General features: G+C 32.4%; 1 protein-coding gene across 1 annotated transcript; it reads left to right on the top strand.

The window, feature by feature from the left end:
• The first annotated feature begins 9,152 nt into the window (after positions 1-9,152).
• LOC133815805 (probable 2-oxoglutarate-dependent dioxygenase AOP1) lies at positions 9,153-12,644 on the top strand. Its single transcript, XM_062248601.1, has 3 exons — positions 9,153-9,563; positions 11,410-11,734; positions 12,344-12,644. Exons 1-3 carry the CDS (start codon positions 9,175-9,177, stop codon positions 12,584-12,586), a joined length of 957 nt encoding a protein of 318 aa, XP_062104585.1. The 5' UTR covers positions 9,153-9,174; the 3' UTR covers positions 12,587-12,644.
• The last annotated feature ends 14,476 nt before the right edge of the window (positions 12,645-27,120 follow it).

The following is a 27,120-nucleotide window of genomic DNA, read 5'->3' as shown; positions in this document are numbered from 1 at the left end:
AACGAAGAGAAAACCCCATTGTTATAGACTTTCTAAGATCTAATACGACTGTCTCGTGGACTAAGGCTCGTTAACGCCCTAACCACGTAAAAATCTCATTTACATCTTCTAAACCCCTTATCATTAATCTCCCTTAACTTTCATTAATATAGTTTCCGAAAATCTCGGTAAACAATCGTAAATATGGAACTTTCTTTTTGTAAATAAAGTTTACAAATTTGTAACAATATAATTTTTTTGTAACCAAAATTTACAATTTTGTAACTATATGTTACAATTTTATAAACAACATTTACATACTAAATAAAAAATTGTAATATGTGATTATAAAACTGTTATAAATTATTATTCGTATTTTTGTAATTTTTGTAAAATTATGTATTTTTTAATTTTTATTAAAAATTTACATTACTATATGTAATTTTTCCTTAATTAAAATATGGATTAGATACAAGTACACTATCTTACTACTATATATTTTAAAATCAAATAAAAATTTACGTGTATTGTCAATATTGTATTAATAGTACTGTATATTTTATTTTTTTTTATTTATTTTTTAAGAATATTATGTAAATTTTCCTAAATATTTTTGTGCAGCTGATAAGTGAAGACTAGAAAAAGTCAAAGTTTGACTAGTACGTTGTATCATTGAGACTTGTACCGGTTGTTGAAGTTAGACTTTCTTTTACTAAAATTATCTTCGTTTCATAGTAGTGAATGTCAAATTTGACTGCCACTCGTTTAACCTAAGACAATCAATTTAAGGTTACGAGGATATTATATATATAAATACATATATAAATTCAAGGGTTTATATTATTTTACCATGTGTTTTGTACTATTATTTATTTGAATCATGTATTTTGATAAATTATTTTTTAGACTCTATATTTTATAAAATAGTTAAAATAGAACCCTAAACTCGATTTTGGTCAATGATTTCTTAACTAAAATTACAAATAATTTACCAAACTAACAATTTAGAACAAAAATAAAATCATTCTGCTTAAAAACTGTGTTGTTATATTCAATTTTTTCTTCATCAAAATTAAGTTTAAGATTCTATTTCAACAATTTTACAAAATATAGGGTTCAAAAAGTAATTTGTCAAAACACAGGGTTCAAACAGATAATAGGACAAAATACAGGATCCAAAAAAGTATAAACCATAAATATAATAACAATATGTGCACTAAAATATTACTTCAACTGACGTAATAGGTAGTGTTTTTTAAAACAATAGTTCTTACCTGAAATAAATTTGATTAGTTAAATGAAATAAATAATTCTTGAATAATTATTTAATTATTTATCAACCAAGCAAAAAATAAACCATATATTTAACGAAGTTGTGAGATATATATATATATATCCTATTTAATTTAGGATTTCTACTACAAGAGATATACAAATATATAAAATAAAAAAATCATTTTTTATAACAATTAAAATCTATTTATTTTTAATTGATGAAATAGATAGAAAAAATATCAAGAGTATTTTTTATAGTATTGTGATACCAATGGGTATTGACTTTAAAATTTATTAAAAATTAAATTTTAAAAAGTTAATATCATTTACTACAAATAAAATTGTAAAAATAAAAATATCGCAAATATAAGAGTAATGATATGTGCACCAAAACATTATACCAATTGATGTGGTAGTTTCTTTTAATCAATTGCATTCATTTTAGACGGGAACCGCTCTTTTAAAAAGCAATGCCACATCAGTGAGAATCCAAGTTGATATATAGAAATATCTAAATCTATAAAGCAGAAAGTAATTATGTATAAAATTTATTAAAAATTAAATTTTAAAAAGTTAATATCGTTTACTACAAATAAAATTGTAAAAATAAAAATATCACAAATATAAGAGTAATGATATGTACACTAAAATTATGTACAAAAATATTATACAAATTAACATGTCAGTTTCTTTTAATCAATTACATTTATTTCAGACGCCCACTCTTTTAAAAAGATGTGTCACATGAGTAAAAGTCCAAGTTGATATATAGAAATATCCCATCACTAAATCTATAAAGCATAAACTAATTATGTATAGATAGATTTTTTTTAATAAAAAACTTTTTATTGTCATTTTACTAAATTAGGACGGTAATATATGCTCATTAGTCAAGCCTACAAATTAGAAATAATTTAAACTCTGGTCACTTTAAAAATAAGGTGGCCACGATAAAACAAATAAGCCATGCAAAAATGATGTGAGTACTGTAGCTCAAATATTATAAATAATAACTAGATGCTAATAAAAGTAGGCTACCTTTATTTTGCGGTCGAAGTACTATAAACATTCCTTGTTTTATTTATTAATGATCACAATTATTTCTGTCATGAATTAAGTATCGAAGAAAATTCAATCAGCACCTAATGTGACAGTTAGAATCTCGTAACCTGCAGGAGAAAAGACCAGGTAAAAAGTTGTGCAATCTCACATCGCTTGGGGAATGTCAAGTGTGATGATTCTAAGATTGTGTAGGTATGAGACTACACAGTTGAATATTGATTAAATGGATTGATGGATACTACCTAAGCCAACAAGATGCATCTTCTTTTTGGTAGCCCATCACTTGAGAACTCCAAAGTTAAGCGTGTTTGACCTAGAGTGGTCTCATGATGGGTGACCTCTTGGAAGTTTTCCCAAGAAGCGTGCGAGTGAGGACAAAACACGCTAGAAAGACTCGTATTAGTTTGCAGGGTCAGTCGTCATTCCAGGAAACAGTCATAGTGACGTGGGGCATCATACCTAAGTTCTTATTCTTCTTTCTCATCCTCATCGTCCTTTCCTAATATCTAAATGATTGGTTGGCTAGACGTGGTTGGTAGCATCTGGAGGTGACGACTATGGCTATTGACAGTTGGGTGATGTTTCGAAGGTTGAGCGACGACGATTTGGTGCGGCTGGCGGTAGGAGTGTTTATTAGTTCACATCCAATGTTTTTAGGCCTATTCGATCAGATCCAATTTTTTATTGGATTGGATCGGTTCCAGCCACTGGATGTGTTCCCCCTGCTTATGTATTGGATCAGATTTGATACATCCAATATTTTGGAGCCTTTATTAAGCTGAATTTGTTTAAATAATTCATAATGTTATAAATAGAAACATTAATTTGTTCAAAATGATACAACACCATAAATTATAAGCATAATCATAATTAAATAAATAAATATATATTTAAAAAAATTATTTTTTTCATTAAATAAATATATTTTAAATATATATATAATTGGACTGGTTCGGTTATCATCCAACACTAATCCAATCCAATTTGGATCTTCAAAAATTCGATCCGATCCGATCTAATTATAATTGGATATCCAATTTTTGATGATTAGTTGTAATTTGTTTGGATAATATTTCTACACAGTCCTAGCTTGCGGGCTTGCATAATCTGGGTGAGACTGAAGTTGAGGTCAAGAATGGAGTGACGACAAACTTTCAACAGTGACGACAGTTACGCTACCTTATAAGTTAATTTTGGACTATTATCTTGTTAATTTGAGTTGCTTCTTTGTATTTTTTGAATTTTTTTTTTTATTTTTTCTTTTGTTAATAACCCTTATTTTGATTTGGCTCAAAAATTTGATCTGATTTGATCCGATCTAATTATAATTGGATATTCAATTTTTGACGAACAATTGTAATTTGTTTGGATAACACAACTACACAACCCTAGCTTGTGGGCTTGCATAATGTAATGCCCCAAATTTCCTAATAAGGTTTATGACTTTTATTAGGAGGCCGGGAGGGCCATAATTGATTTATTATGCTATTTAATGATAATATGCATGTTTAGGTGTATTAAATATGCATGTGAACCCATTTGTGCTTAATTGGGTGATTTTCATATTTTGGCCATTTCGGGCATTTTTGGCATATATGTGGAATGGGCGTGGTGCTTTGTTATTATTTGGTTATGCCAGGGTTACCCAGCACAAGACGATCCTAGGAGGTAAGCTAGTGGGAAAAGTCACAACAGGATTTAAGCTTGACTTGGAGTAAGTCAGGGGGTATTTAGATCATTACCGGGTTATTGAGTAATGGGAATTAATATTTTGTGATAAATTGGGAGTTAGTAAGATCATGGGGAAATTCTGGAAGTTTTGACTATAATGTCCCCGGGGGTGTTTTCGGGACCCCAAGCATGAGGTTTTATTGGAAGCTACTTAAGCTTGAAGTAACCTTTTTAAGAAAATAAAAAGAACGTTCTGTACGTTCTCTCTCCCAAAAGTTCCTTTTTCGTCTCCCGATCGCATTTTCGAAGATAACTTGGGTTCTAGGACTCGGAATCAAGCGAGGATCGAGGCATAGCAATCCTAAGGAGAATTAGAAGCTTATTATCCGGAGGATTTAGTTGGAAACAACTCAATCGGAGGTAATTCAAGTTTAAGTTTTAAGTTTTTAAAAGTTTTTAAGCTTGAATTGGACTTTGTTAATTGTTGAGTTTTTAGTTTGTTTGAACCTCGGGTTTTGGTGGTTTTAGATCATTGGGGAGTTTGGGAACTTTGATTTGATGATTTGGAAATGTTTGGATAGGTTTTTGGAAGGTTTTAAAATGGAAAAACGAAGAAAAGTGGCTGGTGCGAGGTTGGGCCGCGGCCCTGTTCTTGGGCACTGCGGCCCTAGCTTGAAGAAGATGTAGGAGGCTCTGCCAGGGGGCGGGCCACGACATGGCCATGTAGGGCCGCGGCCCTTAAGGGAAAAATTGCCCAAAAGTGTGTTTTTGTGATGGAAACTTAGCTCTAAGGGCCTAGGATCGATCCTACTACCTAGTTGAGTGGGATTCGATGTCTCGGAGGCTTGGGTTGGGTTTGGAAGTATTTATTTACTCATTTTGATGAGGTTTTATATTATGGTTGTGACTAGGTTATCACTAGAGGCTTGGAATCGGGATCGTTCTTGTGGCTCGTTTGTTGGTAACCTGTGCTTGGACCCAAGGTAAGAAAACTGCACCCTATATGTGACATGCATGGTTATGTTTGATGCATGTTGGATGCTTAAATGTAAACATTGATAGCATAATGAATGCTTGGCAATCTTGCCCATTTGCATATGATTATTGTTGAGGCATGATGGATGATTAAGTGTGATGCATGTAATGCACGAGAAACATGTGATTAGGGCATGCCATGAATGATTAATATGAGATTGGTCAGAGCTTGAGTCTCTGCGTTTGTGCGTGATTATAAATATGCTAGCAACTATTTAGTAAGCATGTTGAATGCCCTATTCTTGGATAATTGGCATATGATACTCATTGATAGCATTGCTTACTCATGCATGGCTCTGACTAATTAGTCAGAATTGGCAAAGGTGCTAATATCAACTGTGAAGCTGTGACTTATTAGTCAGGTTCGGCAGTGGTGCTGGGCACTGGTCACGCACTGACTAATTAGTCAGATTTGGCAAAGGTGTTAGTATCAACTGTGAAGCCGTGACTCACTAGTCAGGTTCGGCAGTAGTACTGGGCACTGGTCACATTGTGCTAACTCACTAGTCATGACAACCCTAGTGTGTAGTGCAAGCTATGTCGATTGGACCTAATCGACCCTCTGCATTGAATGACTCAAAGAGCATTAATGCAGGACCGACCTCAAGTTCGATTAATATAAACAAGCATTTATCTAGCCAAGGGCTAGCCATGTAGAGCCATTGCAGGAAATGGGCACTGGGCCCCTAGTGACTTGGTTGTCAGTCACTCAGTATGGTTTACCAGGACCTCAAAGTGATATTCACTCATCTGATCAGAGCTATGAGCTCTGTATGATCACTTTGATCATCATATGCATGGCTTTGGGCACTGAGGCCCCAGTGACTTGCTTGTTGGTCACTCAGCATGGTTTACCAGAACCTGTTGAAGGTTAGAGGCTTACCCAACAGTCAGCCTTCCATTTGAATTAGTGACTTGCTTGTCAGTCACTCAGTATGGTTTACCAGAACCTGTTGAAGGTTAGAGGCTTACCCAACAACCACCCTTCCACTTGAATTAGTGACTCGCTTGTCGGTCACTCAGCATGGTTTATCGGAACCTCAAGTGTTGCGACACTCATCTGATTAGGATTGACTTGATAGTCCTCTAGTCAGAAGGCTAGGATTTCTTAACCTGGATACCCTAGCATTTGTTGGAATTCATTTGCATGCTGAATAGAGCTATGATTGCTAGGCATGCCAGATATAATTTGATATCATGATATGACTGTTTATGAGCATATGAGTTTCTTGCTGGGCTTCGGCTCACGGGTGCTTTGTGGTGCAGGTAAAGGAAAAAGAAAGCTGGGTCATCCTTGAGTTGGAGAGCTTAGGTGATGACGTGTACATATGCAGCTGCTCGACCAATACTTGGGCGAGGTTTGAAAGTGGAACTAGGGCTGAACCCTGTTTTGCCGCTTAGAACGGCCTGTTGTAAACACTTTCTTGTAATAAACTTTGAAATTATATTTTTGGGATCCCAATGTATACAGTAAACGTTCTAGTGAAACGTTATACCTTAACCAAAGTTTTTAACCCCTAAACCGCTAGTCATACTTAGTTAGACGTTTATGGCCAAACGACTCGATTAGCGAGTTTAGCATTGTTTGCAATGTGCACTGTAGCGGTCCCTGGAGTTGGGGCGTTACACATAACCTGGGTGAGACCGAAGTTGAGGTCGAGAATGGATGGGTGACGACAAACTTTCAATGGTGAGGTCAAGAATCTGAGTTGCTTCTTTGTATTTTTGAGTTTTTTTTTTTTTTTGAGTTTTTTCTTTGGTTAATTTGATTTGTTAATTAACCCTTATTTTGATTTGGCTCAAGCATTTTCGATCTAATAACCAATTCCTAGATCTAATTTTTTTTTCTCAATTTTGCTTGATGTTATCTAGCTAGTTTTGGGAATTTAGACAAAACATTTTTTTACAAGATTTTGGCTCTATAATCCCTTTGTTTTTAAGATTTATTTTATGTGTTTAGATCTAGGATTTTTTTTTTTTTTTGCTTAAGTTACTACGAGATTGGCGAATATAATTATTGTTTGGATTTGAAATCTGAATTGTTTTTGAATTAATCTTTTTTTTTTTTATGAACTATAGAAATAACAATTACGATGCTTTAAGGTTTTGGCCTCATTTTATAACTCATTTTAATTACTAATGCATCTAGAAGCATAGTATAACTATAACAAATACACGTGCTATTATTTTGAAATATTTTTTCTATGTTAAAATTAATTTTTATATTTTGTTTAAAAAATTATGAAATCATTGATATTCGCTATTTTTTCATAAAAATATAGTATAAAACTACAACAACTAGGACAAAATATTTGGTAACTTATTTCCTTTTTGCATATATCAAAGCTTGTGCTAAATTTGACCAAACAATAAAAATTTATGTTTTAATTAAATACAAATGAAAATAACCCATAGATTGTCTTAACTTTAGAAAAAAAAAATCAAAATTGATTTGCATTATATTGTCATTGAACATGATGGTACATAACCTACATAGAAAGATCCCAATAGAAAGTCTCGATTAAATTAAAAAATTAGTTTGATATATCTAGAAGTCTCTGCCTAACACTAATAATAATAATTACCCGTATTCTTTATTTCCATTAATAAACTAATCTTAATTATTAATGCATCTAGAAGCATATATAATATATAGTTATAATAAATACAATTGGAGTAAAAGGGCGGCCGGCTTAAGTTTGAGGCAATAAGAATTTGACTAAGGTCTCATTCTATCACTATTTAATTTTTTAACTCATATTTTTTTAAAAGAAATTTTAACCTTAATTATTTTTTTGAACATTAAAATTAACTTCATTGTCTAATCTTTTCAATACCTATATAATTTGTGGGTTTTTTTAAAGTAAAATTTTACTTATAAAAATATCTTTAGTTCTTTTCATTTACATATTGAAAAAAAGATTGTCTTCCATCCCTTTCAAGTTCCATCTCTAAAATAATAATAATAATAAAACTCTAAGGGGTTGTTTGGTATACAGTAATCTGGAAACGGGAATGATAATCTGAATACTTTCTCATGTTTGGTACTGCATTTGAATTTTTCTAACCCATAAAACTGTACCTAGGGGTTTTAACTTTACCTGATTTTGGGTTCAAGTGAAATTCTTCTAACATATGGGTTTTAGATACCTAGAAATGTGCAACACTTCAATTTTTTTTCCAATAACTTTTTAGTTAATGACTTATTTTATTTTTTAAGCTTGTAATATAATAACGAATATACATATATCAAACTATAAAATGTGAAATAATGTTTGTTTATTTAAATAAATTAATATGTAAAGTATTTATATCATTACTTTAGTTTAAAATATTATTAAAATTAAAATAATGGTATTTTTGTATTTTTAAAAATTATACTAGTAATTTTGTCAAAAAAAATATTTCATAAGTAAAATTATTTATAAATAAGTACCAAATGATATATTTTAATTCTGTGTATCAAACGAGTATTTACCCTATATATTATAATCTAATGACAAAATTAGTAATTTTTTAATTAACTTTATAAAAATATAAAAACTTGAGTAATTTCAATGCACAACTAAACACAAAAAGTGATATTCTCATAAATCATATATAGGATTATAGTGCACAACTAAATACAGTAGTATAAGTTTACAAATTATCAAATTACCTCTTCAATTTTTCCAATAATAAAAAAACTATAAATTACTCGTACCAAACAACCCTAAAGTTCTCTACTCTTTCTTAAACTTACTGAAATTTCTTTCATTTTTTTTCTTTTTCCTTTCGTAATTTTTGCTATATTAGCTTTTGTAGAAAATATTTTGTGATACATATTTTTTTGCAAAAGAAAAATCTTTTGGAAAGTAGAGAATTTTTTTTATTATAAAAGATGAAGTAGGTGCTAAAGAGCTTGAGGACGGCTGAGGCTGATTGAAAATTTGACATATGTCAGTTGAAAATTATAAAGTCAATAATTAGGGACTTATTTATTTTTTAAATTCTAGTTGTCTCAATAATAATAATAATAAATTATATATTCTATTACATAAAACGTTTTTTTTTCCACATTTTCAGTAGTCTCTATAAATATAGCATCAGAAACAACCTCAACTCACACACAAATTTTTCAATCACTTTTGTTTTCAAAGAAAGAAAAAAAAAATGGGTTCCATAGCTGCTGATGTGCATGAGATTCCAGTTATAGATTTTTCTAACAAAGAGTTGAAGCCAGGCTCACACATGTGGTCTTACACGTGTGACCAAATACGATATGCTTTGGAAGAGTATGGTTGTTTCGTAGCCAAATATGATGAACTATTGTCTAACAATAATGAAGATGATACACAAATCTTTTGCCAATCGAAGGAGCTTTTCGATCTCCCAACTGAGACGAAAATGAAGAACATTAGTGAGGAACCCTTTTGTGGCTATCTCGGTAAGAACCCTCAAGTTCCACTCTATGAAGGTTTAGCCATTGATAGGGCAACAAGTCTTGAAGAAGTGAGGAAGTTCGTCGATCTTATGTGGATCAATGGCAACCGTCGTTTTTGGTACGTACTTTTAAGGACCAATATGATAATTTGGATTCTCTATTTTTACTAAATACTAGTTCCGATTGTGTGTTTATGTTTCGTAATCGGTTGAAAATAGCTTCTCGAACTCGATTTTAGTCATGTTTTTTAATAGATGTGTGCTTGCGACAACCTCCTATTTCAACATCTTAGTCAATCTCCCCTCTAAAAAATATATGGCGATGTTCGTTGTAGTTACTACATTTTTCCTATAAATTTTCGGAAAATTGTGAATAGTTTACAGTGCCAAAAATAGATTTGTATTTTTTTGAACATGCCTGGTAACCGGAATATCAAGAAATATTAGAAATTATATTCTTGGTACTGTAAACTATTCGAAATTTTTCAAAACATTGCAAGAAAAATGTCGTAACTACAAGAATACCGCCATGAAAAAAAAATTAGAAAAAAATACTCTGACATATGTTTTTGAAGACGGAGGTTGACTAAGAGGTTGACCGTAACACTCATCTTTTTAATATAACTTTGTAGAAAATTGATGCTCGTCAAAGATCCATGTTTTTCCAAAGTCGATAATCCTGTAAATAAAACTTGATGCCAAAAATATATTGAAATATAAATATTCATCAACTTAATAACTGCGTAGATTTTTACCGAGCAACGATCTTAACATAGTCACAATTGAAAGTATTTTATTCAAAACCGAGTTCAAGGAACTTTTTTAACCAATTTACAATACATGCATGAAGTGCAAAAAAATATTTTTCGATCAAAATAAGTATTTAGTAAAAACAGACTCTAAAATAATATTATACCTTAAAAAATATAATGTCACTTAGCTTTAGTAAAATGAATCAAACCTCTCTTATCATTTTTTTAGTTAAAACTGTATTATTATATTATAATAGTGTATTATTATATAAACTAAACAGTCAGTGTTGTACAGAATTATATTTAGTTAAAACTTATTCTAATTGTTGTTCGTAGTTGACATTAATATTTTTTCCAATTTATTTATTTTTCTTATTGTTATTACTTTGAAAGGGACACTTCCGTATTCAAATTTTTTTAAACCTTTCAAATGGTAAATTGTTTTCAAGTAGAAAGGGTGTCACTTGTTTTTAAAAATATATATATGTTTCCAAATCACAAGTGCCGTTTTTTATTCTAAATTGATTTAATTAACTTTAATTAAAACCTTAAAAAAAGCACTTTTTCTCTCAAACAACTTTGATATGAATATCAAAGGTGTTCCTCTTATAAAATGGCGGCATTTTATTTCCTACAATGTGAAAATTTAAATAATTATATCACATGTATATACAAAAAATTATATATTTATAAAAAATTATATTATTAAGGATGTTTTGCTATAAATATATAATACATGGCAAGAAGCAATATTATATGTAAAAATTAAATAAAAAATATGGAGACACATAGTACTTAAAATTACTAATAAAATGCAAAAATAAATTGGATATAGAAAAATCCTTACAATTAACGTGATACTAATTTTTAAAACAGTGGATCCTGCCTAATATAAATTTAATTTGTTTAATAAAACTACCATGTCAGTTTGTGTAATATTTTGATGCATAATTTTAATACACATATCATTATTCGATTATTACAAGTCTTGACATTTGTAGAGAAGGTGTTGGAAAATTATAGAGTTTCAAATATGTCAAAATAAACAGGAAGAAATTAATCTAATTTATTTATTTTAAGTGAGAAAATGTGATTTAACTAGTCATCACCAATATGTCCATCAATATATTCTTATGAACTCTATATATATAGCATTTAATTGTAATTTTCCTATAACACTTGATCATGACATATTTCATATGTTGGTACATAGTGATATTGTCCATTCATATGCAAAGCAAATAGCCTTATTAGATGAGATGGCTACAAAAATGGTGTTTGAAAGCTATGGAGTGGAGAAACATTGGAAGCCAGTTGAGGCTGTTCGCAGTCATGTTCTTCGATTTTTGAAATATGATGAACCTGATCAAGACTCTGATACCACTCTAAGGTTTGTTCCCCATACAGATAAGAACTTCACAACAATACTTCACCAAACCCAGGTTGGTGGTCTCCAAGTTCAAGCCAAGGATGGCACCTGGATCAGCGTTCATCCAAAACCTTCTCATTTTCTCCTCATGGCTGGCGACATGATGAAGGTAATACATATTATTCTACTTAGTAAATATATTTGCCCTACTAGTTTATAATAGAATATATTATTAGAAATAAGTCTGACATAGGAATTGTATAGGATACATAATATCATTATAGAGGAAATAGTTACTCCACTTAACAATTTTAAGTTAGGACCCCAATCTTATTCCTAAATAAAATTTCTCTCTCAATTGTAATATGGTATCAAGAAGATGTTTAACTTCAAAACTTTTGATTTACTCCACCCTTGGCCTCCATTTGAGGCCTTTAGGTCGATGTGTGTCAATTTGTCGTGTTGGATTCTTTGACCTATTAGCAATGACGTATATACTCACAAATTTTTCAACCAATTTTGTGGTGTTCAATCAATTATAGTCTGTCAAATATCACGTTCGATCTTGTTGTGTCTAAGGTCATTCATTATTTCGATACTTTAGGGCTCAAACGTAGGAGTGTATTTGAAATAAAATCTTACATGGAAACCATACGAGAAACCATTAAAAGAAATGGTTACTCTACTTAGCACCAATTAATTTTAATTCAATTGTAATGAATATCAAAGGCTATTTGGTAAATCATTTTCTTAGTTAGGTTAAATTAATTAATCTCAGGTTTGGAGCAATGATAGAATAAGAGCATGCTGCCACCAGGTTAGCCTTTCTGGACATGAGGAGAGATACTCAATGGGAATGTTCACATTCACAGATGGAGAAATAAAAGTGCCAGAAGAATTTGTGGATGATGAACATCCAATACTCTATAAACCATTTGATAATCTAAAATATATTCGATTTTATGTCACAGATGAGGCCAAGAAAACCAAAGATCCAATCAAAGCCTTCTGTGGTGTTTGAATATCATAATATTGAAATTCTGTATTTTGAGAAGCATGGTTGATTTTAGCTATGTTCATCAATGGTTGTTGACATGATCATTTGTTGTGTGTATTTAAAAATTAAATTATCATTTTGGGATAATTATTGGTATATATATGTTTAATACACAATGTTTTCCCATTATTAATAATTGAGATTGTATAATTAATTTTTACAAGTAGTGTATCCGCTCAAGATTGTTTTACATTTTCAAATTAATAAAATTAAACCTTATTAAATAGATAAAATATTCATTGATGTCAAATTTATATTTTATAATATGTACAAACAATTACACCAATATAATAAACAAATAAATGAAATGAGTTTTGCAATAAAAATCTCTAATTTGGTTCATATGTTACACTTAATTTGGTCTCTTGCAATACTATTGAGTTTCTACCAATGTAAAATAGCATCACCAAAAAGTGATGCTATATATAATTTAGTTTCATAAAAATTATTTTTATTAATGCAAACCTTAAAGTGTCAGAAAAAAATTCACTTCTACAAGTTTTAATGGTTTTTTTGCTTGACAAATATATGAACTACTCCGGTAAGATAGAATTTTAATAATGCAACTTGTTGGGAAAAACTAAGACAAACTTCGCAAGTGTAGCGAAATAATAAAGACGCAAAGAAATTTGCTCGGTTTAATAAAATTACCAAATCTACAAAGAGAGATTTATTTCACTTCAAATTTCAATATTACATTAGGGATGTAAATGGGGCGGGTCGGCCCCATCCCGCTAAAGATCCACCCCGACCCGACTTGCCCCTTTAAGGCATTTGATGTAGGTCGGGTCAGACTTGCCCCGGATGTGATGGAGCAGGTCAGACCTGACCCGGTAAGTTTTTTTTTTTCTTTAATAAAAGAAAGACTAATTTTTTAAAATATGTTACAATATAAAAATAAATGGCAAAAAAACTCCCATACTAGACATAAATGAGTTGCCTAATTTTTTTTTATAAATGATCTTGCATACTAAAATAAAAAATAAATAATATACTTCAAAGCAAAACATCAATTTTCTCCTCTATCTCTCTTAAATATAATTTGTCTTATATATATATTTGGATCGTGGATTACCCTAAATAGTAGTAGTAATTAGTTTTTTTTTTTTTTAAAAACAACAACAACAACTGGGTCGAGTCGTGATCCGACCCGCTTCAATTGCTAGCAGGTCGGGTCAGATCTCAACCCGCCCCGTTTATGCCCCGGTTATATTCGGATCAGGGGCACCCCGTCGGGTCGGGGCTCCGACCAGCCCCGATCCGCCTGGTTTTTTTGCCATCCCTATATTACATATTTGAAACTCTCTCAATCTATCTACCTAAAACTCAATATATCATTTGCTTCTCACTCTCACACTCTCAATACTTCAAACTCACTCTCACTTCTCTTCAAAACCCACTCTCACACTCTCTTCAAAACTCACCCTTACACACGCATACACACTCAAATAATATATATTTATAGAGTTGTAAAGCTTGGGCACCAAGACAACTTGCCCAATAAGACACTCATTCACACAAATTAGTAATTACCCAAAATTAAAAACACTATAAATAAAAACCATAATTAATTTGAGTCAATGCCCAACAATCTCCACATTGACTCAAATTCTCTAAACTCACAACTCAAGCCACCAATAAGAGTAAACATGCATCGAATTCATACACTCATTGAACTTCACATAAGCATTTGTCTTCACATTCTTCAATGACTCACTCCTCTTATGACGGTTGATATCTTCTTTCTTCAAACAACATTTGACTCCAGCTGGAGTCTTTACCACCTTGTTGGATCCTTTCACTCTTACAATACTCACTACTACAAAAAAGGCTTTTTAGGACTCGCGGGGCGTGAGTCCTCTATTTGAGAGCCTTAAAAAACTAGGGTTTTTTAGGACTCGCAATGTATTTTTAGGACTAGCATTGCGAGTCCTGAAAAGTTTTATTTTTTATTTTTAAAAAATTGATTGGTGGGTTTTGAATCCGGCGGCGGGGTTCTGGCGACGGTGGCGGCACCACCATTAAAAGGTGGTGGTTCGGAAAACAAACTATTGGGTTTTAAAGCCCAAGAAGCAAGGAGTGTGGTGGTGGTGGTGGTTCAGCTCGTGGTGGCTCGAGGTGGCCGGAATATGCTCGGAAAGTTTGGGAGAAACCCATGAACGGCCAAACTGTTAGGAGTGTGTCCTAAAAGCATGAAAAGACATTTGTTTTTTCTGTGAATAAATAAATACATTGGTTTATTATTATTGTCATATTTAGATTGTTAAATTATTGTTTGAATAATTTTGTAAATATCAGAAAAATTCCATATTCATTATTGAGGATGTGATCTTGTATTAGTATGAGAGAATTAAGATCACATGAATGAATAAAAATAGTCAACAACAACAAATTAAAGTTATGGAATTCTTTAATTGGAGTTGTAAGTACGATTTACTAAGCATCATAATGATACAAATAATCTAGATTCGGATTATTGATGTGGTAAGACATCTCGGTAAATGTGCTTTATATAATATGATTATATATGACATGGACCGATGTGAATTAAAGTCTTTATCCAAAAACCATTTAACAATAAAGACTTGTAATTCATATCATAACTGATGATCATTTATAGATCAACCTAAATCCTGAGTGTTCATGAACTCCTGTTCATGTTTATTAAATCTTTTGATTCATTCGTTAAGGTCTCTTCAAAAAATGAGGCTAATGAATTTTGTTTTGGAGATTTAATATCATGGATGGCTGGGAACATGTATCAACAATACGGAATCTAATCTTTCCTAACGGATCGTATATTAGTTCCCTTAAGGGTTAATTCTAGAACTGAATGATTTTGAGCTCAAATCTATGATTAGATTATAGATTAATTATTCACTAGTGAATTAATGGTACTTAAGGAATAAGAAGTAAATTAGAAAGGTTAAATGGTAATTCTTCCATTCTAATTTATGAACTAATTAATTAGAGGGTTGAACTATTGTAAGATGGTTATATCAATGGACGACTTAAGAAAAAGATTTCTATAAAAGTATATCTACAACATAAAGAGTGCGATTATGAATTTATAGTGGAGTAATATCATAATTAATAAATTAACTATTATAATTAAAGAGTTTAATTATTTAGTTTCAATTTATTGGAGCTTAATGTTATAGGTCCATGGTCCCCAAAATGGCTCAAACAATCACAGTCAAAGGCAAATACAAAAATTGGGCAAAAAGGACTTCTGTGATAAGTAAAATATTTTTCTATGTATCAAACATAATTATTGTTTAATTATGTGTGATTAATTAATTAAGAATTAATTAATTATTTGATTTAACAAAAATATAATTAATTTTGAATTAATTTATTTTTGGGATTTTTGGTATTTAAATAATAATAAAAATTGGGAAAAATCACATGCATGCACATGCATGTAGTACACGTGTGGCACAGTGCACAGGCATTGTGCTACACGCATAAGAGATAGACTTGGTCTCTTGATTCCACAATTTTAGTTATTTAAATATTAAATAAATAATGAGATATTTTGATTTGATTTAAATATTATTATTTAAACAAAAATCTGATAACTAATAAGTTATTTTGAATTTGTTTAAAAAAACAAATATTTTAATATATTGGATATTATTAAATATTGGATATCAGTTTTCACAGAACGTAAGTTTTCAGGGATAGAAAAATATATAGGATTCTCTCAGAGAAAAAGATCAGTGACAAAAACAAAGGTCATTGTTCTTCACAAAACCTAGGTCCCAACTTTATCAGATCTCATGTGTTGAGAATATCTGATAAATAGTTATTGTCTATTATTTGTATAGCGAGCCCACACCCGTTCTTTGGGTGACTGAGAACATTTTGGAAGATCTTGGTGTGAGATCTCAAGGATTCAGCCATACGAAAAGATAGCAGCAAGGAAGGACCTGAGGTAATGTTTCTATTCTTGTCCTTGATTCAATATATATATGAGTGTGAAGAAGTAGATCTAGAAATCTTATGGGATTAATCTGACAATTTGATTGTTGTTCCGTTGCGCATAATCTCTGATTTGATCAATACAAACCAACACGAACTTCAAGTGCTCCGTTGAGGGCCTTAGGCCATGCGTGAGGTCGCCATCTCCGGGGGTCGGGGGTTTCGGGGGGCGGCGCTTCCACTGGTTCGGCGCGTGGCGATGGTCGGAGAGGGGACAGCGGCGTTCGACGTTGGCAGTTCGGGAGAGAGGGAGAGAGAGAGAAGGAACTTTGGGGAGACAGAGAGAGGGACCAAGGAGAGAGAGTGAAAATGGGCTGTGTGATTTTTTTGCTTTTTTTTAATATATAATAATAAAACTTTTGTTAAAAAAATTGGAGGGAATTCGAATTTTTTTAAAATTCAAAATTTTATGATACACATAAATTTTTAGGACTCGCAATGCGAGTCCTAAAAACATTCTTCGCGAGTCCTAAAAATTCTAGGAGGTGTTTTGTTTAAAAAAACTCAAACTTTTAAGACATACATAGATTTTAGGACTCGCAATGCGAGTCCTAAAAACATTCTTCCTAAAAAACCCCAGTTTTTTAAAATTCAAATTTTTATGATACACATAAGTTTTTAGGACTCGCAATGCGAGTCCTAAAAACATTCTTTTAGGACTCACATTGCGAGTCCTAAAAAGTCCAGGAGGTGTTTGTTTAAAAAAAAAAACTCAAACTTTTAGGACACACATAGTTTTTAGGACTTGCTCCGCGAGTCCTAAAACAAATTCTTTAAGGACTCGCAACGCGAGTCCAAAAAGGTCCAGGGGACTTTTTTAGGACTCGCATTTATGTGAGTGTCCTAAAAATGCGTTCTAAAAAGGTGTTTTTGTAGTAGTGGATAGAACCAATAGGATTATGACACTTGTCATATGCATGATTATTAAGGAATCATTATTTTAATAAGGGAAATATAAGACTTAGTCTTCACCAGAATCTGTTAGGAGCATGATATTTATTTAGATATTTAGACTCACAATTTTATTTATTTGTGATTTAGATATTTTATTTATTTGTGATTTAGATAATTAAATAGATTTTTCGTAACTTTAGGGTACTGTAACTTCCGACCTATTTTTGACCCAGTTATGTTATGAATTTCGAAAAATAGTATTTCTAAAAAGTTGTAGATAATTTAATTATATTTCTAACGGTATAAAGATATTCTAAATCGGAGTCCTGCAGCTCCAGATATGTTGATTTTACTATAGGTTAGTTTAGAGTTACGAGATTTAAAAAGTTAGAAGATTTTTATTCCTTAGGATTCTATTTCAAATTTGAATTTAAGTTTGGATTATAATTAGAAGATTTTTATTCCTTAGGATTCTATTTTAAATTTGAATTTAAATTTGGATTATAATTAGAAGATTTTTATTCCTTAGGATTCTATTTTAAATTTAAATCTAAATTTGGATTATAATTAGAAGATTTTTATTCCTAGAACTCTATAAATAGGACCTAGCACCAAGCATTTTTCATTCATTCATCAAGCTAAGTTCAGAGGCTGCAAGTTGCTAGGTTATTGTGAGAGTGTAAACACTTGGGTTGGGGATTATAAGCTTAATCATTTTTAAGCTTACCAAACACTTGGGAAGTAAGGTTTATAACACATTTCGGTTCAAGGTTTAAATTGGTCATAAATCATTCAAGGTATTCCAAAACTCTAGTTCATTTGGTATTATTTTCTTCAAGTTCTTATAGTTTTCTACTCAGCCCCTAACTTTATTCTTTATTCTTGGATAGGAATTATAAGTTCTTGACCATAAGGTTTTTGGTAAGTATATTCTTAATGGTATAGTTCTTCCATTCTTTTAATCTCATTCTCTTTAGTATACTCACCCTTCCATTTATGGTTTTTAGGAGTGTTCCAAAGTCCCAAAACTGTTCTCATATCTCGGTATTTTTGGTAAGGAAAATAGGCTAGATCTTGTATGTTTGTATGATATGTTATGTTTTTATGTTATGTCATGTTCAATATGTTATGATAAGTTTATGTTCTTATATGTTATGTTATGATTTACCCTATCTCAAATATTAGACAGGGGACGTAGATGGGTTATCATACACTACATGTGATCTAACCTACCTCAAATATTAGACAGGGGACGTAGATGGTTTATCAAATGTCATAATGGCCATTATTAGTATAGTCTTATATAGTATATATTATGATATGTTTTTAGCATATGTTATGATATGATTTTATGTGTATGTTTATGAGGTTAGTATTTTTCCTTGCTGGGCATTAGGCTCATTCCTTTACGTTTATATGTGCAGGAAATAGTTGTGGCGGCGGAAAGATTCTTGGCAGTTTGAGGATGTGTATTGAGGCAGGATGGAATCGGTGGATTGCGTGTTCGATTCGAGGATGAAGTTTTTAAGTCTTTTAGTTATGATTTCTATGTATTATTTTTCCGCACTTAATTTTGTAACCAATTTATTTAAGTTATGTTTTGTTTTATTTTCAAAACAATGGGATCCCATATCCTAAATGAATTTTTATGTATTTAACCTTTACTTTATAGTTTTTAAATAAAGTTATGGTTATTTCATATGTATGTTTTCGTAAGATTAGTATAGTAGTTATTAATGGTCCAAGGTCTAGAATAGTTGGGTCGTTACACAAAATAATCTAAAAGACTCTTAGAAAATACACAAAAGTTGTTTAAGTGATTTTGAGATTATTTAGACAACTAAAAGTGAAAATGGGTGATTATTTGTTTGAGAAATTTTCACATGACATTTGTGTTCATAGATTTTATTTTGTGAAATATATAAAAGAAAGAAACTAAGTGAAAGTTGCTTTCATAGAAGTGTGTCTTGCTTTAGCAAGTAAATAAACCAAGATAAATATGTTAGAAATTTATTTATTTGGGTCACACTTGTATATATAAAATGTGTGTTGGGTCATCATATAAATGAGTCAAAATTATGTGGTCTATTTTGGAATAAAGTTTACGACTTAAGGGCATGATTGTCATGATTTTAATATGTGGATACCATAAAGACAATTTCTGATTTGATGAGGGGCCAAATTAGAAATAGTAAAAAATGATTAATTACTATTTTTTATTCAGTTATTAATAAACGGGTATTGGTCCCCATTTTGCATCGTATCTTTTCACTCTTGAATCCCCATCATCAAGAGACAAAAGTTTCAGAGAAAGTTTTGATGCAAACTTGGAAGATCATACCACTCTAAAATCGATTCTATGGACTCCGGTACGCTTCCGCTAATCTTTGGCTATTTATTGTTTGATTCTCTTGAATTAATTATGGCTAAATTCATATTAAAGTATTTCTACAAAATATTGAGGTTTTATCTTGAGAGTTTATCATGTGGCTTAGAGGACTAATGATAAACTTTGAGAATTATAAGTCAATATTTATCTTGGAGGATAAATGACTTAATAGAAATGAAGAGATTTCTATTTTAAAGTGATTATCACTATGTGAGAAATGTAGGGGTGATTCTCCAAAAGTTAATCAATTTATTTTATTGATAATAATTGATTAATTTGGTTATCCTATCAAATAGGTGATTTTGAATTCTACATTCTAAATCACATTAGCTATATGTGTATACAATGAACAAGTCTAGACATGTTTGGTGTCTAAAGTTATTGTTTATAATATTTTGATTTAAGAATGAATCAATTTAAAACATAAAGGGGAATTTTAGAAATAAAGAGGTTTCTAGAATTAATATTCAAATATTTATCTTGGATATTAAACTATAAAATAGTGGGAGTGTTGACTATGGTCAAAATCACTATTTTAAAGGGGTAACTATTTTAATCAAACTATGGCCAGCAACAAAGTTTGAATAAAATAAAGAGAGTGTTTAAAGTATGCATGCATGAGAAAAGAAATGACTCAAATAGAATTATTTCTACATCTCAAGGGGTGGGACTTAGACTCCCTAAAGAAATTCACGGTTGATGGTAACCTATCTTAATACTAGTAACCAAACTAGTAATGGGTTCAATAGGTAATAACAAGTCAATAAAGTGAATAGTAGTAGTACTCAAATGTTGTCCCATCTGACATATGAGTACTAGTGTGTTACCAAAATGAGGGACTCAGTCTTGAAAAGACAAGTATTTTAGGGTAACAAAATAATGTAAGAGTTCTACCTATATAGACCTAGGGGTGGTGCCGCCCCTCATGTGAATTGGGAGTCATTCTTAAGAAAAGTCTATGAATGGAATGTGCACATAGCCATTAACAGTGCAAAAGCGAGACATTTAAGTCTCAAGTGAACATAGCAAATGTGTGTGTGTTATCACCGGTTTGTTATCAATGGATAGTGGTTCAATGCTTTGGCAACCAAAATTTCAACAATCTTTGTGATAATTACACTAAGGTAAAATTCAAGTCGAAAGACATTTTACTTTATGCACCAATGCAAATATTTCTATAGAGATTGATTATTTAATCAAGTGGGAGAATATTATATTTTTAATATAATGTTTTATTGATTAAATAAATGTTACAATAGATAATTATTTAATCTAATAGGGGAATGTTATATTATTTATAATATAATATAATGTAATATTATATTATTTTATAATATAATGTTATTGATTAAATAAACGTGACAAAGAATTTCACATATTGTAACATATAATAGAGAGTTACAATATTTAGATATATGTGAATATCCAAATATGTAACATATTTGGTGTTTCAAATTCAGTTATAAATTTGTAACTTCCAAATATTATCCAATAGTGTGTAGATTGTATGTTACACATTTGAGATTGGATTTCACAAAGCCATGATGAAATAAGGTTGTTGGAGACATGTTTTTAACTCCCACTAGGTGTTTGGAGGTTACAAAATCATGTGGGAAAGGATTTGGGACGTTTTGGAACGTTTTGGAAAAATGACTTTTTTGTGTTGAAAATAGCTTGTGGTTGCGGCCACTGACATTCCCTGGCCGCGGCCTAGGGGACAAGGGCAATCCTGGCCGGCAATCCTGACCGTGGGCAGTGAGGCAGACATGCAATTTGGTTTTTCAGTTTTTTTCAATTTGAATGGTTCTAACATCCCAAATAACTCCTAAATCTTCATTTTAATTTCACAAACATCCAATTAAACATTGGTAACAACCATGGGGGTTAGTGGAATTTGAAATTCAAAGGGTATCTCAAACTCTATAAATAGGAGCCTAATGCTCACTTGTAAGACACACCATTTTTCATCCACAAAGCACTTGCCTGGAAAATACACCATAGAGGCTTGATAATTCCAGGGAGTTATTTCCTAAAGAGATCCCTTAGTGCTTAGAAAATAGGGGAAATAAGTTTTTGGACAAAGATTTTTAACCTTGTTCAAGTTGGTGATCCCCACTACTTTACACTTTGGTTGTGTGAGAGTTTGTTTTTTTTATTGGTTTTATTTTCATTCTTTTGATCTTGTTGATCTTATTTACTTGTATTATTATTGTATTGAGTTTGTAATCATCTTCTTCTATTTCTATTTACATATTTATTGGTATCTTTTGTTTTAGAGTTTTAGTTATTATCATTTTCTTCTTTCCCTTATTTCTATTTGCTTGTATTTTAAGCAATTGAGTTGTAATATTTATTTAATCAATATTATATTGTCTATTGTATTTTTGCATAGAATTGTATTTGGTTTACCATTTCCATTGAGCAATAACATATATTATCTAACAGAGCGAAGGGTTCAAGCTCCTCCTTTGAGTCATAAGCCTCCTCATTCTTTTTCCTTTCTCGAAGAAGCCTAAACGCTTCCTCGAGTTGGTTAATTCTTTCTTTGACTGATTCCACCAGAGGGGCTGTACCACCGGAGCTGGTTATCTTAGGAACTCCTCCTATATTCCTGGCTTTCCTCGAGGAAGCTAACAATCCTTTGTGGCTGGCGTTACAGGGCATCTCTTCTAGGTGGATTATTAACGTGCACCCTAACTCTGGTACCACGTGACCTTGACACATGGCTTCCTGACGGCTGGGGCGGCCTAGCCTGTCCATGTCCTTGATGAGCTCCCAGTGGACCTCACGATCATTCCTTTGTTCGGGCCAAGCCTAATGGCTTCTGCCCCGACTTCCACTCCTTGCACTTTGGGCAGGCCCTTGAGGTGCCTTTCCTCCAGCTCGACTTCCACTAGGAGCTCACTGGGGTACGTCTCGAGCCGGAGACAAATGTCTAATAGGTGATGGAAGATGACTAATTGGAGATAAAGGTGGTCTGTCATTATTCGTGATCGGCCTTGGTGGTTCTGGGGATATGATTCCGGGCTACTTGTGGGGTAGCTTGATTGTTCCCAGTGGAGACCAGAACTTCTCTTGGCTGGTTGGTTCGCGAGGGGTTTCGAGATGGGCACCCCAGACTAATTAATTCCAGCACTCTCTCCAGCTCTTGGTATTTGATTTTGCTGGGTTGCCCTTTGCTCGGCCGCCATTGCCGCAATGCTACCTCGAGGACGTCCCTTAGACGTGGGGGCGCTGGCGATTTTGTGGCCCTCATCATCATTTCTTCATTCATCTGTGTGGCCTCATCCAAACTTTCTCCCAGCCTTCAATTCTCCAATTCCACCATTGGCATGTATCTCTCAAGATTATAATAATCCTTGTTAGGTGGCCTAGATCCCTGGCCAAGTTCTCATGGAGTTGATGGCACACTTCCTTCAACAGGATTTTCCTCATTCATTGGTTGTTTGCCAAGCCGTTGGGGAGGTACCTTCGTTAGGGGATTGTTCTCCTCAGGGATTCTGGGTAATGGTGTACAATTTCCAGTCCTAGTAACGTTTCCAACGGGTGCAATCATTGCTTGTTCAACGAAAGGTTTGAAAGAACAAAGTTGCTTAATGCTCTCAATGAAAGCACCTAACTGTTGACGACGTTTTTCGTCAATTAAAAATGGGAAATTTGAGAAATGATGCATTAAATGGGGTCCTATAACAAAATTATTCTAGCCACTCTATTCATGTCATATTGGTCCTATTGTTTCCCTTAGTTCCCAAAATACCCCTGGCATTTGTTTCCCACAGTCTCTCTGTTCTCTCGGTCTCTCTCTCACTTTCTTAGTCTCGAAAGAAAAAAACCCTCAAACCTAATTTAATTCGTCAGAACCCAAGAAAATTGGAGAAGTATTGTCTTCCACGACCATGACCAAGCATCTGTGGCTCGAATATTGTCAGAGTTGACGATCGGAGAAGGCAAAGGAGAAGAACGTCGAGCAAACAAGAGGAAACAACCCCAAAGAAAGTGAAGGTGAGAGATTTCCTTTTTAATTTGCAATATGTGTATGTGCCTGGTTTTTTTGTTGATTTTTGTTCATAGGATAGATCGGAGCTAATTTTAGCATCTACCTCGATAGGATTCGATGATATTAGACTTATGGCTGATTTTAGCATCTGCCTCGATAAGACTCAATGATATTAGACTTATGGTTGAATTTTGACATCTGTCTCGATAGGACTCGATGACATTTGGCATATGACTAATTTAGCATTTGCCTCGATAGGACTCGATGATATTGCATCTGAAAAAAAAAACACAAAAAAAATGTAAAAAAATGTTAAACAATCTAGTAACTATCGAGTCCTATCGAGACAGGTGCTAAAATCAGTCATATGCCTAATATCATCGAGTCCTATCGAGTCTTATCGAGGTAGATGCTAAAATCAGCCATAAGTCTAATATCATCGAGTTCTATCGAGTCCTATCGAGGTAGATCCTAAAATCATCCATAAGTCTAATATCTTCGAGTTCTATTGAGTCCTATCGAGGTAGATGCTAAAATCAGCCATAAGTCTAATATCATCGAGTTCTATCGAGTTTTATCGAGTCCTATCGATGTAGATGCTAAAATCATCCATAAGTCTAATATCATCGAGTCCTATCGAGTTCTATCGAGTCCTATCGAGGCAGATGCTAAAATCAGCCATAAGTCTAATATCATCGAGTTCTATTGAGTCTTATCGAATCCTATCGAGGTAGATGCTAAAATCAGCTATATGCCTAAAATATCATCGAGTCCTATCGAGTCTCATCGAGGCCTATCGAGGCACAATCAAATCCATAACCTAACATATATTATCGAGTCCTATCGATTTCTATCGAGGTGCATAAAAATCTTGAAAAAAAACCCAGATTTCTTCATTCCCTAGCCCCGATCTATCCTATGAACAAAAATTAACAAAAAAACCAAGCACATACACGTATTGCAAATTAAAAAGGAAATCCCTCACCTTCACTTTCTTTGGGGTTGTTTCCTCCTGTTTGCTCGACGTTCTTCTCCTTTGCCTTCTCCGATCGTCAACTCCGACAATATCCGAGCCACAGATGCTTGGTCGTGGTCGTGGAAGACAATGCTTCTCCAATTTGCTTGGGTTCTGACAAATTAAATTGGGTTTGAGGGTTTTTTTCCTTCGGGACTAAGAAAGTGAGAGAGAAAATAGAGAGAGACCGAGAGAACAGAGAGACTGTGGAAAACAAATGCCAGGGGTATTTTGGGAACTAAGGGAAACAATAGGACCAATATGACATGAATAGAGTGGCTAGAATAATTTTGTTATAGGACCCCATTTAATGCATCATTTCTCAAATTTCCCTTAAAGATAAGAGCAATTAATCAAATATATGATTTAGCAAGAAAATAAGAACAAAGATTTTAACGAGGTTTAACAGTTAAAATCTCTCTACATCCACAAGTCACTATTATTGAAAATTCACGTGAAAGCTTCAAGGAAGAGCAATTTCACATTGTGTTTCTCAATGCAAAATGGCATCTGTTTACAAATGACTATTCTTAGACTATTTATAGGCCTAGTTACCCGAATTCTCCTTTAATCTTAGGGATATTATAAGATACATATAAAGTCTAAATCGGGATAAGAAAATCCCGTAGTATAAACACAATCAATCACATTTATTGTGAATAAACATCCCTAAACAATAAGGTTACTTACACGATTTGGGCTAAATCCCTTGATTGAAGGGATTTCTCGATAGAGTATATGTGCATTAATTTAATGTGTCTTCGAGCTTGAATACTACTCTAACGTGCTTTTGAGATCACCATAGCTTCGAGCTCATCGTTCCAGTTGTCGCTACCTCCTTGCTTGATTGATCTTTTTGGGGAAGACTCTTGTTGCCTTCGAGTTTGCTACTCATACTTGAGCACTGATGACATAGCTTTGGAACTTTGTGGCAAATTATACAAGTATAATGTTGACACTTGTTAATCTCGAGCTTATACTTTATTACGAGCCTACATTTTAAGGCTGTTTATTTATTCTCAAAATTTAAATGTAACAGAAAAGATAGGTTTATTATCAACATGGTCATGGATATCATTATGGGATTTTGGGGAGTTTGTGGAACTCTGTTAATCCAAGAGTCTTGGAGAAATTCCTACTTTAATTATGTAGACAGAGTAAAGAATAGATTTTTGGCTGTGTTTAGGCCAATTTTTGTCAAAAAGAAACAACCTTGGGATTGAAAAGTAATCCAAAGTATGGTTCTAAGTAATAGTAATAAATAAAGTATTTCTTTTTCTCATGAAACTCTTAATGTTCCTTGCCTATGTTCATTCCTTTAAGCTTGATATTTCGCAGTTTTCCATTCTCGTTGCTAAGTGGGAGCAATTCCACTACTTTCAGTTCTGTATTTAATCCACCTCATGGTTTTCTTTTTCTTTCCCTTAATATATTCTAGTTTATTTAAGAAATATATAATGTACTTTCTATGTGTCCAATCAATTAAAATAATGTACTTTCACTTAATATATTATAGTTTGTTTAAGAAATATATAATGTCTATGTATCTAATGATATGAGCACTATTTGTGCGAGCCAGCTATTCTTGTCCTCTAGCTTAGGATCCCTTTAGTACTAGTTGGTTGATGAGACTCAGGTGACGCATCTCATCGTAGGTTAAGGCGACCAATCGAGTAGGGTATTGGTGAACATTCGTTGGCGGGAATAGAGCTCTCATAGCAACGCTGAGAGTGGGGAGCCACAATGGTAGCCCCCTCCTCCCATTTTCTTGAGCAAAAAAAAAATCAATTAAAATAATATATTTATTTAATTATATTTAATTGAGAATAATATTTTCTTTTTTAATTATAAGAGAAAAGGTAGATTGGGTGTGTAATATGCAATACTTTTGCTGTTTAAAGATGACATTTTGTTGTGCATTTTAAGTTTTTGAGAATGTGTGTTTCGAATTAAAATGCATTGATTATTGTTTTTATTGTAGCATTTAAAAAAAAAATCTATACAATTGAATGAGTAATTTTAAGTATGAAAAAAATTAAAATATAAAGTATATCTTAAACTCAAAAAAAAAAGCATATACCAAGGCAAATTAGAATTTATATGCTTTAAAATACCCATGCTAAAGTTACAAATAATTTGAAAATAATGCCTGTGAAACTGATTTGGATCAAATTGTCCCTCACAATGTCAATAATAACACATGAAACGACAAAGCCAAT

The sequence above is a fragment of the Humulus lupulus genome, chromosome 2 (assembly GCF_963169125.1).
Source record: "Humulus lupulus chromosome 2, drHumLupu1.1, whole genome shotgun sequence".
Taxonomy (NCBI): Eukaryota; Viridiplantae; Streptophyta; class Magnoliopsida; order Rosales; family Cannabaceae; genus Humulus; species Humulus lupulus.
Note: the sequence above shows the minus strand (reverse complement) of the source record. Positions and strands in the feature narration are given on the sequence as shown.

Excerpts from the sequence above, each read along its gene's own strand:
- LOC133815805 (XM_062248601.1), top strand. The coding sequence starts at position 9,175 with ATGGGTTCCATAGCTGCTGATGTGCATGAGATTCCAGTTATAGATTTT. Across the intron at positions 9,564-11,409 it reads AATGGCAACCGTCGTTTTTG|TGATATTGTCCATTCATATG; the intron begins GTACGTACTTTT and ends GTTGGTACATAG. Across the intron at positions 11,735-12,343 it reads TGGCTGGCGACATGATGAAG|GTTTGGAGCAATGATAGAAT; the intron begins GTAATACATATT and ends AATTAATCTCAG.